Genomic DNA, 17,134 nt, shown 5'->3' with positions numbered 1-17,134 from the left:
CTTCCCCTCCTCCTCTGCTGGCTGATACAGCACTCTGGCACTAGTGTAATCTGATTTAAAAGCCAAAGCCGGGCTGCGGGTGGGCAGGTGGAGGCTAGCTGGGGCCGGGGCCGTGGCTGTATGCTGTGAATGAACAAATGCAACGCAGTCCCCGCTCTCCAGGCTTTCAGTAACTAGGACGAGAATCGACGACTCTGGGCGACCCTTTGGGAGCCTGGAGAGTGTCCCTCCACCGACGAGGGGCAGAAGCCATATCCACCACGCACCACGGCTGTGTAAAATTATCATCGTCACCTGGGCCAGGCGCCGGTGCTCACGCCTGCCATCCCAGCTACTCAGGAGGCTGAGAGCTGAGGATCGCGGTTCAAAGCCAGCCTGGGCAGGAAAGGCATGAGATTCTTTATCACGAAGGAGCCAGCAAGATGCCAGGAGCAGAGCTGTGGCCTAGCCCTGAGTAAAGAAAAGCTCAGGGACAGCGCCCAGGCCCTGAGGACGGACAGACGGACACACACACACACATAAAAAACCACAGGCCAGTGCTGCAGAGCCCGACCCGAGGCCCGGGTCACTGGGCGCAGCCTCGTTTCATGTGCACATGGATCCTCCAGGTGGCTGACGGCCCGAGCGCTGCATGGACGGCAGAAATCACCCTCACCACGACCGGCCGTCCTTCATCTTCACGGCCGCTGGGTTTGCGAGTACAGAAGAGAGCAGCAGCAGCAGCCACGGCGTCCCTCCCTCCTCCTTCCTGTCCCCCTCTGACTTCCTGTTCCCCTTCTGACTTCCTGTTCCCCCTTCTGACTTCCTGCTGCCCCTTCTGACTTCCTGTTACCCCCTTTCTGACTTCCTGTTACCCCCTTCTGACTTCCTGTTCCCCTTCTGACTTTCTATTCCCCCACACACAACGCAGAGATGCTAACGAAGCCCCCTTTGGCCTCCCTGAGCCCTCCAATGGATGAACCTAAGAGAAAGGTCTTCAATCCTGGAAGGGCTCCACAGCCAGACAGACCACAGCCTGGAAACTCAGCAATCGGCTCATCACCGCCTGCGAGCCCCGATTCCAGCCCCGGAACTGCCAGGATGGGCAGCTGCCAGGGCCGGCCATGGCCAGCCAGCCCCACAACGGGAGCCCAGGCTCTGCGGGCATCAGCGAGGGCCGGGGCTTTTCTGAGATCTTGCTTAGAGAGAGCAAACGCTGTGATCTGTGAGTCCCTGGGCAAGTTCAGAGGGGCGGAAAGACCCCCCCACGCCAAGTTCACCAGGATCCTTTCCAGAAGCCTGGCTAGTGCCCCCTGCCCACCGCTCCGCCTTCATTCCCATCATGAACGATCCTCTGTTTTTTTATTAGGATCAAGACACACACACACACACATACACACACAATCAGGCAAGGTGGAGGAGATCTGGACAACCCCGGCCCCTTGTTGCCGGTGGCCTGGCTACACACAAAGTCATCACTACCAATTCTGCAGAGAGATCATCATCACACATAAACCCACCAAGGCCAAGCCCCGCTTCCTTCACCCCGATCCGGAGTCAGCATGGTTGGACAATGTGAGGCTTTGGAGAGGCAGAATACCCAAGAGCGTGTGTGTCCCTTGCAAAAACCTAACGTGGAGGTCCTGGAGGCTGGGCGAGGGAGGATCGTGGCTGGAGGCCAGCCGGGACAGGAAAGTGCACAAGATCCCATTTCGACACGTGGCTGGGCACGCTGGTACAGGCATGCCGGCCCAAGCCACGCAGGAAGCTGAGACTGGGAAAAACAGAGGTCCAGGCCAGCCCAGATAAAAACCATCCACAAGATTCCATCACCCTTGTGAGGGTCTGTGCACCCCGTGAGGATGGGAGGCCTCAAAGTGGGTGGACAGCTCAGGTGTGTGCCAGGGTGGGAAGGGAGGCTTTAACCTGATAATAATCAGCAAAAACCAGCGTGGGAGGCTTGACTCAGCAGGATCACACCAACCTTGCAAGTGTGATGCCCAGAGTTCAAATCCAGTTCCAAAACAAACAACAAAAGAAAGCCAACGCGCTTAAGTACAACTCTCAAACTAGCCACAAAGAATCTATTCCTGTATGAAACAGAAAACAAGAAGCTAAGCTAAGTCTGAAATGAAACACGATTTGCCATTCTCCCTTCCTCCCAGAGTGAAGGGGAGGCCAAGAGGAACAGCTCCCAAAAGTTTAGGTTAAAAGAAATTACATGTCAGAACAAATGTGAGCTGAAATTTTAAGGTTAATTAACGTAATTGATCAGTGAATCTGGGAAAACATCAGGTTGTTTTTGTCTTGTTTTGGTCAGTCATGAGTTTTGAACTCAGGGCCTGGGCGCTGTCCCTGAGCTCTTTTGCTCAAGGCTGGTGCTCTACTACTTTGAGCCACAGCGCCACTTCTGGTTTTCTGGTATTTCGTTGGAGATGAGTCTCATGGACTTTTCTGTCTGGGCTGGCTTTGAACTGCTGTCCTCAGATCTCAGCCTCCTGAGTGACTGGGATGACAGGCGGGAGCCATCAGTGCCCAGCTGTTTTCTAATTTTGATGAAGACTACCTTGATCCAAGTTGTGGAAAGCCAATCAGCAAAGTCCATGAAAAGGGAGACAGCCAATCAGCAAGGCCCATGGAAAAGGAGACAGCCAATCAGCAAGGTCAGGAGACAGCCAATCAGCAAGGCCCATGAAAATGAGACAGCCAATCAAAAGTGGCCCAAACCATAAACTTGCACTGGGTACTGTGATCCTGGTGTAGCTACCCGCCATTTTCCCTTGAATGGCATCCTGGTAAGTCTTTGATTTTTCCTATTCCTCCATCCCGATGCTTTCCTTCACCAACTTCTGTGGCTCCCAAATCCTCAAGAGATGTGGCAAATCAAAGGTCAGGAACCAGCCGGCCCCTGGTGGTTCAAAGCCAGCCCGGGCAGGAAAGTCCATGAGACTCTGATCTCCAATGAACCACTCAGAAAAATGGAAGTGGCGCTGTGGCTCAAGGGGTAGAGCGCCAGCCTTGAGCTGAAGAGCTGAGGGACAGCGCCCAGGCCCTGAGTTCAAGCCCCACGACTGACCAAAAAAAAAAAAAAAAAAAGCTCAGGGACCTCCTTCTCTCCCTTTTTGGGGATCAAAACAGTGGTGAGGTAGGAGCGGGGGGGGGCTCCTTTTAAAAGGAGCCATGGGGCCACACTGGGAGAGCAGGGAGCCACGGCCTGGGGACCCCGTGACCCTGGTAATGACCACAGTCATTCCTGAGAGGACTTTGGAGCCCAGAAACTCACCCCTCTCCTCATCCAGCCCCCCTCCCCTCGCTGTGGACCCCCCCAAGATAATTCAGACCACCAGGGGAACAGGTGAACCTAACATCAAGGCTTCCTAAAGTGAGGGGCAGGCGCACTGACAAGAGACTCTGGCTTCACAGGAGTTCCCGAGGAGCCAGAGTGAAAAGGGCAAGCCTCTGTGTGCCGTCTGGGAGACACGTGGGGAGCGTGGTCTGCGGGCTGGCCTGGCGGTGTGGAGCAGCCCGAGTGGGCAGAGGAGGCCACCGGAGGCCAGAGGCCCGAGTGTGGTGACTGGAGGCTCTGGACGCCACCCACTCCCCCCCCCAGAAGGAAGAATAAGGAACCCTCTACCTCGCCCCTAATCTCGCTCTGGAATAATGACTCCTGGCTGCCCCTGGGAGCCGCTGTGGATGCTGGGGGTGGAGGGGAGTGGGTGAATCTTCCCCCAGGGACCGACCAAGATCCCAGGAGATCTGAACTGCAGATGGGGTTCAAACTCCAGCAGAATCGCTCCTCCTGGCTACACACCATCCCCTTAAAAAGATGTAACAAACATGCACACGGGGGCACACACACACACACACACACACACACACATGTTACACCCAACATAGTTCACCCCCTTCCTAAAACTGTAGATTAAATCAAGAACTTCCAAGATGGGTGCTAATGGCTCCCGCCTGTCACCCCAGCTACTCAGGAGGCTGAGATCTGAGGATCTCGGTTCAAGACCAGCCTGGACAGGAAAGTCCGTGAGACTCTGATCGCCAATGAACCACCAGAAAACCAGAAGTGGATCTGTGGCTCACGTGGTAGAGTGCTCACCTTGAGCACAAAGAAGCTCAGGGACAGCGCCCAGGCCTTGAGTTCAAGCCTGGACTGGGAAACACACACACACACACACACACAGAGATAAAAAAGGAAGGACGGAACAGAGAAACTCACAGCGCTTCTGTACCCTGCCCAAAGCACACCAACAAAATCACAGGGCAGACGATGACTTCTAAGCCATTTGCTCAGAGACCCTTGAATGCACAGCACTCTCTCTCGATCTGTGAGGCTAACTCTACTATTATTATTATTATTGTTGCTGCTGCTGCTGCTGTTGTTATTATTATTATGGGTCTTTGGTAAAAACCCATTTCTACCCCATTTGTCTTGAAGTTCAGGTGAAATCAGATCCCCAGGGGGAGGAGGGAAGGTGTGCAACGTGCCACACCTGCTCTCCAGCCCTCCCACCTGCCCTCCCCCCCACATCACGTGACCAGGCCCTGCCCTACCCTCCTGCCCGGCACCCATGCCTGGCTGCTTCTCCAACGCCCAACCTGAGCACCTGCTGAGCTCCTGAGCTGCTCAGGATCTTGGTCTCCCGCCCCAGATGGTGAATGAGCCAGGCGCCGGTGGCTCCCGCCTGTCATCCCAGCGACTCAGGAGGCTGAGATCTGAGGACCACAGTTCAAGGCCAGCCTGGGCAGGAAAGTCCGTGAGACTCTGATCTCCCAGGAACCCCCAGAAAACCAGAAGTGGCGCTGTGGCTCAAGGGGTAGAGCGCCAAGCCCTGGAAGACATGACAGTCCATTCGCCACCTTGTTTGGACGGCACACAGTGCAGATCTCTCAGTGTCCTTCCCTGTGAGCGGAGGGCCAGGTAAACTGAGGCAGCTGGGCACGCTTGCACGCCCGTCGGAAATACTGAGCAAGGCCGGTGGGCGTGCAGCACGCCAACGATCTGGAAATGACAGGGACCAAGGAGCTGCAGAATGGTCTCCAGAGAGCTCTGGGCCGGCCCAGACTGCGTGCACATCCTGGCAACATAAATAGCTCATTCTGCATGGAACTCACGAATGCATACCTGCCAGAAAAATCCTAAAACCCACCAGCTGCCCTCAGGAGGCTGAGGAAGGGGGGAGGATCAGAGGATCGGCCGCCACAGGCGCCCCAGCCTGGCACTGGAGAAGAAAGGCCAGTCTTGTTTTTAGTGAAAATCAAAAAAAAAAAGGGGAGAGGGGGCGTAAGGAAAGGTGAATCGAGCACCGATTCAGGTGTCGCAATCCGCCAGGCAGGTGCTGCGTTAATCACGCGGTTGATTATAGAGAGGGCCGGGCACGGGGTGGGCACTCGGGAACGCTCTGTACCAGCTCCCATTTGGCTGCAAAAATCCATGACTGTTCTCAACAATGAGATCTTTTTGTTGTGTGTGTGTGTTTTTTTAAAGGAAACGGCAAATTGCGTGCAGCAAAGTGGCGCTCTCCGTGTTTTTAGGAGGCGGTTAGAAAGGAGGCCTGGGGAGGGAGTAGGCAGCAGAGAAGGAAGGGGGGGGAGGCGGAGAGGAACGAAGAGAAGGTTCTCCGGTGGACCAGCCACAAGGTGCCAGGGGTGGAGAATGGCCATGAACTGGGCTCTGTACGTGACTCATCGTCATTACACAGCCGGGCGCCGGTGATCACGCCTATAATCCTGGCTACTCAGGAGGCTGAGAAGAACGCAGAGAGAGAGGGAAACTCTGGAATGGCAGAGCGGGCACAGAGGTGGAATGGTGGGGAGAGGGGGCACCGGTGACGCGCCTGTCCCCCCTCCGAGTTGAGGAGAGCTGAGGATGGGAAGATTCAGGTCATATCTCATCTAACACCAGTCAGTCCCAAGGGCGAGCTCTGAGCCCTCCTGTTTCCAAATCAAAGCCGGGGACATCTAATGGCCACTGATATATTAAAACAAACAAGCATGGTATCTGGGGGCAAAAAAAAAGATGGCAGAGACGTGAATGGGAATAATGAGGGGTGAGGCCATGTATATTACTGGAGCAAACTCAGGGTTCAGAGTTTAACCCCGCACCTGTGGCTCCCGCCTGTCATCCTAGCTTTTACTCAGGAGGCTGAGATCTGAGGAGTCGAGGTTCAAAGCCAGCCCGGGCAGGAAAGCCCATGAGACTCTGATCTCCAGCAAAAAAAAAAAAACAAAAACGCCAGAAGTGGAGCTGTGGTTCAAGTGGTAAAGCACTAGCCTTGAACAGAAAGGAGCTCAGGGACAGCACCCAGGATCTGAGTTCAAGTCCCAGGACACACACACACACACACACACACACACACACACACACACAGAGTAGGCCCTGTTGATCTGAACCTCATATGTAACCAGACATTCTGCATCTCTATTGGCTAAACAACAACCGTAGCAGCAGCAATTATTCCCAGCTTCTGTTCCAGACACTTTGTATATACTTACTCTCATTTCTCCTTTGTAACAACCAAGCAAAGAATGTTCTAGCCTCCCTTGACAGATAAGGAAACTTTGATCCAAGAGAACAGAGTAACCGAGATCAAGGCTCCCGGAAGCCTGGCTTGGGATGTGAGCATATCTAATCAGCCTGCGGGTGCCCACCTTTTTACCCAGTGCATACTATTCCCACCTGAGCCCCGAGCCCAGTCCCAGCCTGCTGGTCCCTGAGACCTAGGGGCCCGGATGCAGATCTCATTACCATGGTGGTCATGGCTAACACCCACTGCCCAGACCTCAGAACACACCAGAACCTTGCACCTCACTGCTCAGCAGACTCCCGACAGAAGCACTAAGTGATATTTGGGTTTCAAACATCAAAACTCCAGCAAGGCCCCAGTGGCTCCCGCCTGTCATCCCAGCTACTCAGGAGGCTGAGATCTGAGGATCGTGGTTCAAAGCCAGCCCGGGCAGGGAAGTCCCTGAGACTCTGATCTCCCATGAACCACCAGAAAACCAGAAGTGGCGCTGTGGCTCAGGTGGTAGAGCATCAGCCTTGAGCTAAAGAGCTGAGGGACAGCGCCCAGGCCCAGAGTTCAGGCCCCAGGACCGACCAAAAAAAAAAAAAAGAAAAGAAAAAGAAAAAGACAACATTTATTTAAATCTTACAAAACAGATTTCAAGTCAGAATGGCACCTGATCTTCTTTAGCCTGGCACTTTTGCTTTAAGCCAGTCCTGGGGCTTGAACTCAGGGCCTGGGCGCTGTCCCTGAGCTTCTTTTGCTCAAGGTTGGCGCTCTACCACTTGAGCCACAGCACCACTTCTGGCTTTTTCTGTGACTGATTGGAGGTTAAGAGTCTCACAGACTCTTACTTCCCCAGGCTGGCCTCGAACCATGAACCTCAGATTTCAGCCTGAATAGCTGGGATGACAGCGTCTGAGAGGCCATTCATTTATTTGAGGCAATGAGACAGGTCCCAGCAGTGAACTATATACACAGAGCCCTCCTTTCACAGAGCTAGTGAACTGTCGATTTAAAACCACAACAACTCACAAATCCATGCCTACAATCCCAGCTACTCTGCAGGCAGAGAGACCAGGAGGATCTCAGGTTGAGGCTAGACAAGGCAAAAACACCCAACCACCAAAAAGCTCACGAGACCCCATCTCAACAAAACAGCCGGGTGCTGTGGCCTCTGGGAGTCAACCCAGCTAAGGGAAGAGTGAAGAGGAGAATCGTGAGCCAGGCGAGCCCCAGGCAAAACAAGGCAAGATCTTATTTAAATAATAACGAAAGCAAAAAGCACTAGAGGACTGGCTGTGTGCCTGCCCAGCAAACACAGGGCCCTGAGTTCAAATCCCATGACAGCAAAAGAAAACACCCATAAACCCATCAAATTACTTCACGTAGGAGTGCCACGCCACCAAGATGAGGCCGGTGGCCAGAAATACAGAGTGAGAAGTGTTCAGAGGAAATGGCAAAGATAAGTCAAGAAGCAGGGGAAGATGTGGGTGGATGGATGGGTGGATGGGCGGATGGATGGATGGGTGGATGGGCAGATAGATGGGTGGATGGGTGGATGGATGGATAGGTAGATGGGTGGATGGATGGGTGGATGGGTGGATGGATGGATAGGTAGATGGGTGGGTGGATGATAAATGGATGGGTGGATAGACAGGTAGGCAGGTCAATGGGTAGATGATGGATGGGTGGATGGGTGGATGATGGATAGATGGTGGGTGGGTGGATGAGTGGGTGGATTGGTGGGTAAGTGGGTAAATGGATGAGGGATGGATGGATGAGGGATGGATGGATGGGTGAAAGGAAGGAAGATGGATGGGTAGGTGGGTGAATGGATGATGGGTGGTAGATGGATAGATGGGTGGATGGGTGGGTGGATGGTGGATGGATGAATAATGGATGGATGAGCGATGGATGGATGGGAGAGCGGATGAATGGGTGTAGGATGGATGAGGGATGATGGATGGATAGAAGGGTGGATGGATGGATGGATGGTGAATGGATGGTGGATTGACGATGAATGGATAGATGGGTGGAAGGAAGGATGATGGATGGGGGTGTGGATGAATGGCTGGATGGAGGGAGGGGAGGAAAGATAGATGATGGATAGATAGGTGGGTAGATGGATGAATAATGGATAGATGGAGGAATGGATGGATGAAGGATGATTGGTGAGTGATGGATGAGTGGATGGATGGTGGATGGATGGATGATGGGTGGGTGGATGAATGGATGGGCAAATATGTTAGTGAGTGATTCCCTACTGCTGCTGATCACAGACCAGGCAACCTCTTGCTGACAAGTTGATACAGTCTGTCTGAATAGACGCTCCATTTGCTTCCCCAGAATGTCCCAAATCGCCCCCTTCAGAGGGTCTCGAACCTGTGCATTCGCCAGTGATGGAGAGCCTTACATCCCCACAGAGAAACTTAGATCCAAAGTCCAACGAACAAACCAGCTCTTCACCCAGGAACCCCCCCCCCCGCCAGCCTCCACTCGGCGGCCTCCAGTCTCCGGCCTCCAGCCAGCCTCACCTCCACGTCCTTCTCCAGCTCCAGTCCCGCCGCCACCAGGTTGTGCTCAAACTCCTCCCGCTGCTCCCTCCTCTCCTCCTCCAGGGCGTCCAGGGGCCCCAACTCGATGTCGCCCCCGGGGCCGCCGGCCTGGCGCTCCTTGCCCGTCTCCCCGTTGGAGATGACGGCCAGCGCGCGGCCGGGTGAGCCGGGGCCCGCGTGGGCCCCGCGCCGGCGGTAGTGGTAGGCCAGCACGTAGTCCACCTTCCTCTGGTTGTCGTGGAAGTGCATGCGGCTCCGGCGGGCCTCGGACGACACCGGATCACTGGCATCCAGGTAGTTATTGATCACCTGGCCGGACAGAGGGGACGCGCCCGTGAGGACCGGTGGGACAGAGCAGGGCTTCCCTCGGGTCAGATGACCAGCCGAAACCCACCTGCCACACCTAAATTCACCTAAACTCACCTAAATTCACCTAAATTTATCTAAATTCACCTAAATTCACCTGTCACACCTAAATTCACCTAAATTCACCTGTCACACCTAAATTCACCTAAATTCACCTGTCACACCTAAATTCACCTAAATTCACCTGTCACAGCTAAATTCACCTAAATTCACCAGTCACAGCTAAATTCACCTGTCACACCTAAATTCACCTAAATTCACCAGTCACAGCTAAATTCACCTGTCACACACACCCCACACAGCCCACATGTCCATCTGACCCTGACACACACACACACACACACACACACACACACACTTTCTCTCTCCCACATACACAGCATCTACAGCAGCACCCACAGCCTGTCCCCCCCAGAACCCCACACACTCCTCACACGGACACACACACACACTCCTCACACGGACACACACACACACACACACACACCGACACCACCACCATCCCTGGAATAAACAGTCTCCCCAACTCACATCCGCCTGAGCTGGTGCTGCCTACACAGAGGAAGGCATGCAGACACACACAATTGCAGGGACTTGAGATACATGCACACACATGCACACGCACACACACATGCACACACACACACACACACGCTCACCTCCATCCTGATGGCCACATCAGCCCACAACTCTACTTATCTGCACACACACACACACACACGCTCACCTTCATCCAGATAGCCACATCAGCCAACTCTACTTATCTGCACACACACACAGAATACTCACTGGCAGGTTTTCTGGGTCCATTGGAACAATGGCCAATGTCCAGGCTCCAACCCACCCTGGAGCTCCAAGTCCCCACCTCTCAGCCCCACATCCTCCGCCCTCTCAGGCCCTGGGCCAGGCTCGGCCCGATGGCACTGGGGAAACAGCCTCCTGCTCCTTCCACACCAGAGTGGGAGCTGGAAAAGCAGCGGAGGAGGGAGGGAGGGAGGGAGGGAGGGAGGCTGAGAGCGAGGTGGCGCAGGGCAGGGACCTGCCTCCCTCCCTCGGGGTGTTCCCCTGTTGATTACTGGTTTGAGACCCAACTGCCTCTGCCGCCACCTGAGAAGTCACCTGGGCAACCAGATGGAGCACCGGGCACAGGGGAGCGTGCTGGGAGCCGCGGCGGCAGAGCCGACCCGCTTCCCGGGCTTAGAGACAGGATGGCCTGGCCTCTCCCACCCGTCGCCTTTCTGGGCCTCCTCAGACCGGGAGGAACCGCGTGCGACTCCAGAAGAGAGGCGAGGAAAGAGGGGATCGTCACGCACAAACAGACAACACCCAGAGCTGCTCATACGTGGATACGCTGAGGGGGGATTCGGGGGGGGCCCCCATTTGGGGGGGCCATCTGGAGGGCCCCCCACCTGTCCCTGTACTTACAGAGCTGCTGTGGCAGCTGTCTCCCGGGGACGGCCGGCCTGGGTCTTGGCTGGGGCTGCCCTGGGGCCCGGAGGCCTGGGACCCTGGCACCTTCAGGTAGTGCTGTCCTTGTCTGGACCCCTGGCCTCCTCTGGCCACAGTCCGAGGGCTGAGCCGGCGTGGAGAACCAGGGAGCAGAGGGATATCTGAGCAAGAGGGAGAGAGAGAGAGAACAACTTCAGTCGGTGGGAAACTTGAGATACAGAGAAACTGAGGCAAGGGAGAGAGAAGACCACCCGAGAAAATAGCCTGTTCTCTTGCAGCCTGAGCTCCAAGTTCATATCGGCTACGGCACAGTGAAATGAAGTTGGACCTCCCCAACACACACACACACACACACACCTACGGAGACAGTATTTCCCCCAAAATGAGTCAGGCAACTAGAATAAAGGTATTGGATTTTGGCGCCAGGCACAGTGGCTCACACCTGTCATCCCAGCGACTCAGAAGGCTGAGATCTGAAGGTCAAGGTTCCAAGTCAGCCTGGGCAGGAAAGTTCTGATCTCCAAGGAACCACCCAAAAGCCGGAAGTGGAGCTGTGGTTCAAGGAGTAAAATTGCTAGTCTTGAGTGAAAAAGCTCAGGGGATAGTGACCAGGTCGTGGGTTCAAGTCTCAGGAGTGGCACAAAATAGAAAGAAAAGAGAGAGGAAGGAAGGAAGGAAGGAAGGAAGGAAGGAAGGAAGGAAGGAAGGAAGGAAGGAAGGAAGGGAGGAAGGAAGGAAAGGAGGGAGGGAGGGAGGAAGGGAGGAAGATAGGGAAGGAAGAAGGGAAGAAGATAGGAAGGAAGGGAGGGAGGAAGGAAGGAAGGAAGAAGGAAGGAAGGAAGGAAGGAAGGAAGGAAGGAAGGGAGGGAGGAAGGAAGGAAAGGAGGGAGGGAGGAAGCGAGCTAAGGAGGGAGGGAGTTAAGGAGGGAGGGAGGGAAGGAGGGAGTTAAGGAGGGAGGGAGGGAAGGTTGTTCTGCGTTCTACAGACACGGCTGCAGGCTTGGGGAAGGGCACACGCCGCATGGAAGCAGAGTTAGAACCAAAGACCAGGAGCACATGGAGAGCGAGGAAAGAGCTTGTGCGGGGTCTCACGCCCCGAGACCGACAGGAGGTTCCCCCCAAGTAGCCACCCAAATGTCCCCTTCAGCGTGAACTCTCCTGTACGCACCTGGCACTGCTGGCTTGAGCCTGCCTCCTGACCTCACCCCGGGGGTGTCTCGGGGCCTCCCCAGGCCAACACACCCCAAGCCAGAGTGGGGATCTCACCCCCACCAACTCCCCGAATTCCCTCCACAGTGCTCATCTCCACCCTGCGCCAGAAACCCAGCGTGGCTTTCCTCCTTGCTTCCCACCCGAATACCCCCAGCACCAACCCGGACTAAGCCAGGCACCAGTGGCTCCAGCCTGTCACCCCCAGCTACTCAGGAGGCTGAGATCCGAGGATCGCGGTTCAAAGCCAGCCCGGGCAGGGAAGTCCGTGAGACTCTGATCTCCCAGGAACCACCAGAAAACCAGAAGTGGTGCTGTGGCTCAAGGGGTAGAGCGCTAGCCTTGAGCTGAAGAGCTGGGGGACAGCGCCCAGGCCCTGAGTTCAAGCCCCACGACCCACAGATCTTCCCAGTCGCCATTTTGAAAACCCGACCTGAGTGGCTCCAGTTCCGAGGTGTTTGAACACCAGAGCCTGTTTCCACGTGGTCCCCATCTCCTCTGGGCCTAGTGGCTCCGCCCCCTGCCCCCCTCTTCCAAGCACACCTGGCCATTCCCTGGCTCCGCCCCTTTCTAGGTCCCACCCCCTCACAGCAGGCTCCCAGCACACCTGGACAGGAGGGAAGGGTGGGGAGAGGAAGGAGTGTCTGATCTGTCACATCTCTTCTTCCATCCACTGTAGGGAGATCCATTCGCCTAACACAGCAGGGGCAGGGGGCTGAACGAGATTCAGAGCTCTGGGCTCTGAGGAAGGGGCGAGGAGGCTGGGCCCTCAGAGAACACCACTGTTTGGGAGGTTCGTCTAGGAAAGAGAAACCGACGCCTGACGATGGATGAATGGGGAGAGAAGATTCTAGGGAGAAAGAGGCTGCAGGCCTGGGCTATTGCTGATTACTGTGATCGCCAAAGCGCCATCCACCCCTCCAGCTCGGGTTCCCTTGTTGAGCTGAGTTCCAATGGGTGCCAGCAATGCAGAAAGCCTGCCTGCCCCCCTTCCCTTCCTTCCTTCCCTTCCTTCCTTCCTTCCTTCCTTCCTTCCTTCCTTCCTTCCTTTTCCTCCTTCCTTCCTTCCTTTTCCTCCTTCCTTCCTTCCCTCCTTCCTTCCTTTTCCTCCTTCCTTCCTTTCCTCCTTCCTTCCTTCTTTCCTTTCCTCCCTCCTTCCTTCCTTCCTTCCTTCCCTCCTTCCTTCCTTTCTTCCCTCCTTCCTTCCTTTCTTCCCTCCTTCCCTCCTTTCCTCCTTCCCTCCTTCCTTCCTTTCCTCCTTCCTTCCTTCCCTCCCTCGTTCCTTCCTTCCTTCCCTCCTTCCTTCCTTCCCTCCTTCCCTCCTTCCTTCCTTCCCTCCCTCCCTCCCTCTCTTCTTTTCTCTCTCTCTCTCTTTCTTTTGGTGCCAGTTCTGGGGCTTGACATCAGGCCCTCCACACTCCAGTGTGGTTTCTCGGTTCAAGGCTGGTGCTCTTAACAATTGACCAAATTCCAGGTATGAATCTCATGGCCTTTCCTGACTGGGCTGGCTCGAACTTCAACCCTCAGATCTCAGCCTCCCGAGACACCAGGCGCAAAGCACCGGCACCCAGCCATCGCTGCCCCTCAGCTCTCCCTTTTAATCCATTTAGAGGGGCAAAAGAAATCAGGGCAAAAAGAAAATTCAACTTTATAAAGCCCTTCTGAATTCATTCATTCCCTCCCCTCCATATCTACCCCCCACACACACACGCTTCGACCTGGGGCTTCAACTCTATGCCTGAGCATTTTTGATCCAGGCTAGCTGTCTAGCACTTGAGCTACAGCTCCACTTAAGAGTTTTTTGCTGGTTAATTGTACATAAAGAGTCCCACAGACTTTCCTGCCTGGGCTGGCTTCAAACCATGATCCTCAGATCTCAGCCTCCTGAGTAGCTAGGATGACAGGCGGGAGCCATTGGTGCCTGACCACATTTCTCTCTTTTAACCAGAAAAGAAAAAAAAATACATAAATAAATAAAACAGGGTAAAAAGAGAAAAGAAGACAGCTTGCTAAAACCCTTGGTGGCTGTACACTCTGAAAACCCACATCTCTTTAGAAGGATCGTTTACCCCTAATGTTCAGAATCAACATGCTAGTGCAGGACCCTGAAAGTTCACGTCGTTTTCTCCTTCATTCACGTGAGCGAGCAGGATCCTGAGCTGGTGAGAAAAACATAATCTCTCCTGCTCCTCCCACAGACTCCTCATTGCTTTGGTTCACTACTGGGCCTGCTCAGCAGGTTTTGTGGAGTTCCCTGTCCTCTCCGCCACACTCAAGTGGATCTGGGTGTGTGTGTGTGTGTGTGTGCGCACACATGCATGCCCAGGGCCTCACATTCTGTGGTAGCTTCTTGGTACAAGGCTGGGCACTCTTATCAATTCACTAAACTGAAGGTAAGAATCTCCCTTCCGGACTGGACTGGCTGCGAACCTCAACCCTCAGATCTCAGCCTCCTGAGATGACACCGTGTGTGCACACACATACACACACCCAATACACACATACATGTATGTATGTGTATATATTTATGTATGTGTGTGTATATATGTACCTTCTCTAACTTATTCTCTTTTTCCAGGGGTAACCAGACCACTGGTCTCTTGCTTTTGCCCATTTCTCCAACTACCAGGCATGAGGTTAACACCTAGCCATGGATCTTTCTAATCACTGGTTCCCTGGCTCCATTCTGAGACCTTCTCAGCTGGGTAAGAGGCCAGGGGTTAGGGAGAATTCCAGCAGGGCCAAGTGTGGTAGCACACACCTATAATCCCAGGAACTTGGGAGTGGGGCCACTCAAGCGAAATTCTCTTAACTTTCTCTGGAAAACAAAGCAGGAAATACATAGAGGTGGCTCATGTGGTATGAGTTCCCACCTGGAGTTCCAAGCAGGAGTACCACCAAACACGAATTAATTAGAAAGAGGATACGGGGAGATTTTTCAGCAGATCTAAGGAACATAAATGATCCTGAGGATTTTATTAAAACAATACCCCCAATGCATACATCCGTACCTACTTTTATTATTATTTCTTTGTGCCCGTCTTGGAGCTTGGACTCAGAGCCTGGACGCTGTCCCTGAGCTTTTGTGCTCAAGGCTGGTGCTTGACCACTTGAGCCATGCCTCCACTTCTGGCTTTTCTGGTGGTTCATTGGAGGTAAGAGTCTCAGGGATTTTCCTGCCCAGGCTGGCTTCGAACCACAATCCTCAAATCTCAGACTCCTGAGGAGCCAGGCCATCCAGTGATGCTCCACCTCGGATGCCCCTGAGAACATGTCGATGTCGGAGGCTCCCTGGCACAGATCTAGGCTCACTTTGTCTTGAGCATTTACACAGCAAGGTAAAGGTTGAGACCCTTGGCCACTGGAAAGGTGCTTGCCCTGAGAGGAAGCAGCCGGGTAGATTTGCTGTTCATGTTTTCTGATTACCAATGATGCTGAACTTCTTTTCACGGGTTTTATCCACTAAGGGTTTATCTCTTTTGGAGACATGTCTATTCAAATCCCTTGCTCGACTTTAAATTCATGCTGTTTTTTGGTGTTCACTGGGTTTTTGTTTTGCTTTGCATGCTGTGTGTGCCAGTCCCAGGATTTGAACTCAAGACCTGGGCATTATCTCTAAGCTTTTGTGCTCAAGGCTGGTGCTCTACCACTTGAGCCATAGCTCCATTTCTGGCTTTTTTTTGGTGGTTCATTGGATATGAGTCTTATGGACTTTCCTGCCCAATTGCTCTTGGAACTCTAGTGTTCAGATCTCAGCCTCCTGAGTAGCTTGGATTACAGGCATGAGCCACCAGTGCTCAGCTTTAATTTTTTGTTGTCAGTCATGGGTCTTGAACTCTGGGCCTGGGCGCTGTCCCTCAGCTCTTCTGCTCAAGGCTAGCGCTCTACTATTTGAGCCACAGCGCCACTTCCAGTTTTCTGGTGGTTTATTGGAGATCAGAGTCTCACAGACTTTCTTGCCTGAGCTGGCTTTGAACCGCCATCCTCAGATCTCAGCCTCTGAGTAGCTGGGATGACAGGCGGGAGCCACCGGTGCCCTGCATAATTATTTTTTTTTTGAGAGAAGCTAAAGGGCTGGATGTAGGGGAGTGGGGAGGAGAGGGGAACGGGCAAGAAGGAAAGGGAGAAAGGGAAGGAGAGAGAAGAAAGAGAGAGAAGGGAATGGGAGAGAAGGACAGAGGGAGGAAGGGGGATTGGGGGGAGGAAGGAGAGAAGAAGGGGAGGAGGGAGAGAAGTAGGGAGGGAGGAAAAGAGGAAGGAAATGAAGGGAAAAAGCAAGAGATGAAGGGAGGAGTGACAGGAAGGTGGGAAAGAAAGGGAGAGATGGAGAAAGGGAGGGGAGGGAGGACAGAAAGGGAAGGAAAGGAGGGGAAACAGGGAGGGAGGAGGAAAGGGGCAGAAGGAAAGAGGGAGGGAGGGAAGGATGGAGGGAGGAGGGAGGAGGAAGACCTCTTGGGATGGCAGAGGCAGGAGGCCTGACTTCCTGTCTCTCTCAGGTAAACCTTCCCTTTTGCTGCCCCTCCCTCGGTCCCCGGCCTGTTCCCGCCTCCCCCGTCCCCTGGGGTGGCTCTAGCCTTTTGATGGGGGTTCCGAGGGGTGCTTTAGGGGGCCGGGGTCTCAGATGAGCTGTGCTGGGCAGAGGAATACACACACAGCCAGAGACCGGAAGCCAGAGCCGGGGCTCAGCCCCCAAACCCCACAGCTCAGAGGGCAGAGGCCCCAGCTACCAACGTCAGCGTGGGGACTGAGGCCCCGGAGAGGGGAGAAGACTCCAGACGCCCCATCCGGGGACGGGCCCTGAGGTCAAGTCCCAAGGACAAAACACGGGAGTGTCATGGTCATGGAGAACACACAAGCATGTACACACAGGTGCGTGCACACACACACACACACACACACATCTCCTGCCCCGTGCCAGCCTACCTGGGGTCACATCCACTCACAGAGAATCCGGGACTACAGCAGACCCCTACCCTCCAGTCCCGCTGGCCTGGCATTCATACATGCTAGGTGGGCATCTCTGTCCTTGGAGATGGGCCGTGAGCAAACCCAGCTGCA

At 54.3% G+C, this 17,134-nt stretch overlaps 1 protein-coding gene across 1 annotated transcript in view; it reads right to left on the bottom strand.

The window, feature by feature from the left end:
* The window catches only part of Ano2 (anoctamin 2, calcium activated chloride channel), a 175,206-nt gene that overhangs the window by 156,168 nt on the left and 1,904 nt on the right, over window positions 1–17,134 (bottom strand). The window contains exons 2-3 of the mRNA XM_013023597.1: window positions 10,844–11,028; window positions 9,032–9,361 (exon numbers count right to left, since the gene is read on the bottom strand). Coding sequence (XP_012879051.1) covers window positions 9,032–9,361; window positions 10,844–11,028 — 515 coding nt within the window. The remainder of the gene's footprint in view (window positions 1–9,031; window positions 9,362–10,843; window positions 11,029–17,134) is intronic.

Source organism: Dipodomys ordii, unplaced genomic scaffold (genome assembly GCF_000151885.1).
Source record: "Dipodomys ordii isolate 6190 unplaced genomic scaffold, Dord_2.0 Scaffold69, whole genome shotgun sequence".
Taxonomy (NCBI): Eukaryota; Metazoa; Chordata; class Mammalia; order Rodentia; family Heteromyidae; genus Dipodomys; species Dipodomys ordii.
The sequence above is the reverse complement of the archived record's forward strand: the minus strand, read 5'-3'. Positions and strand labels throughout refer to the sequence as shown.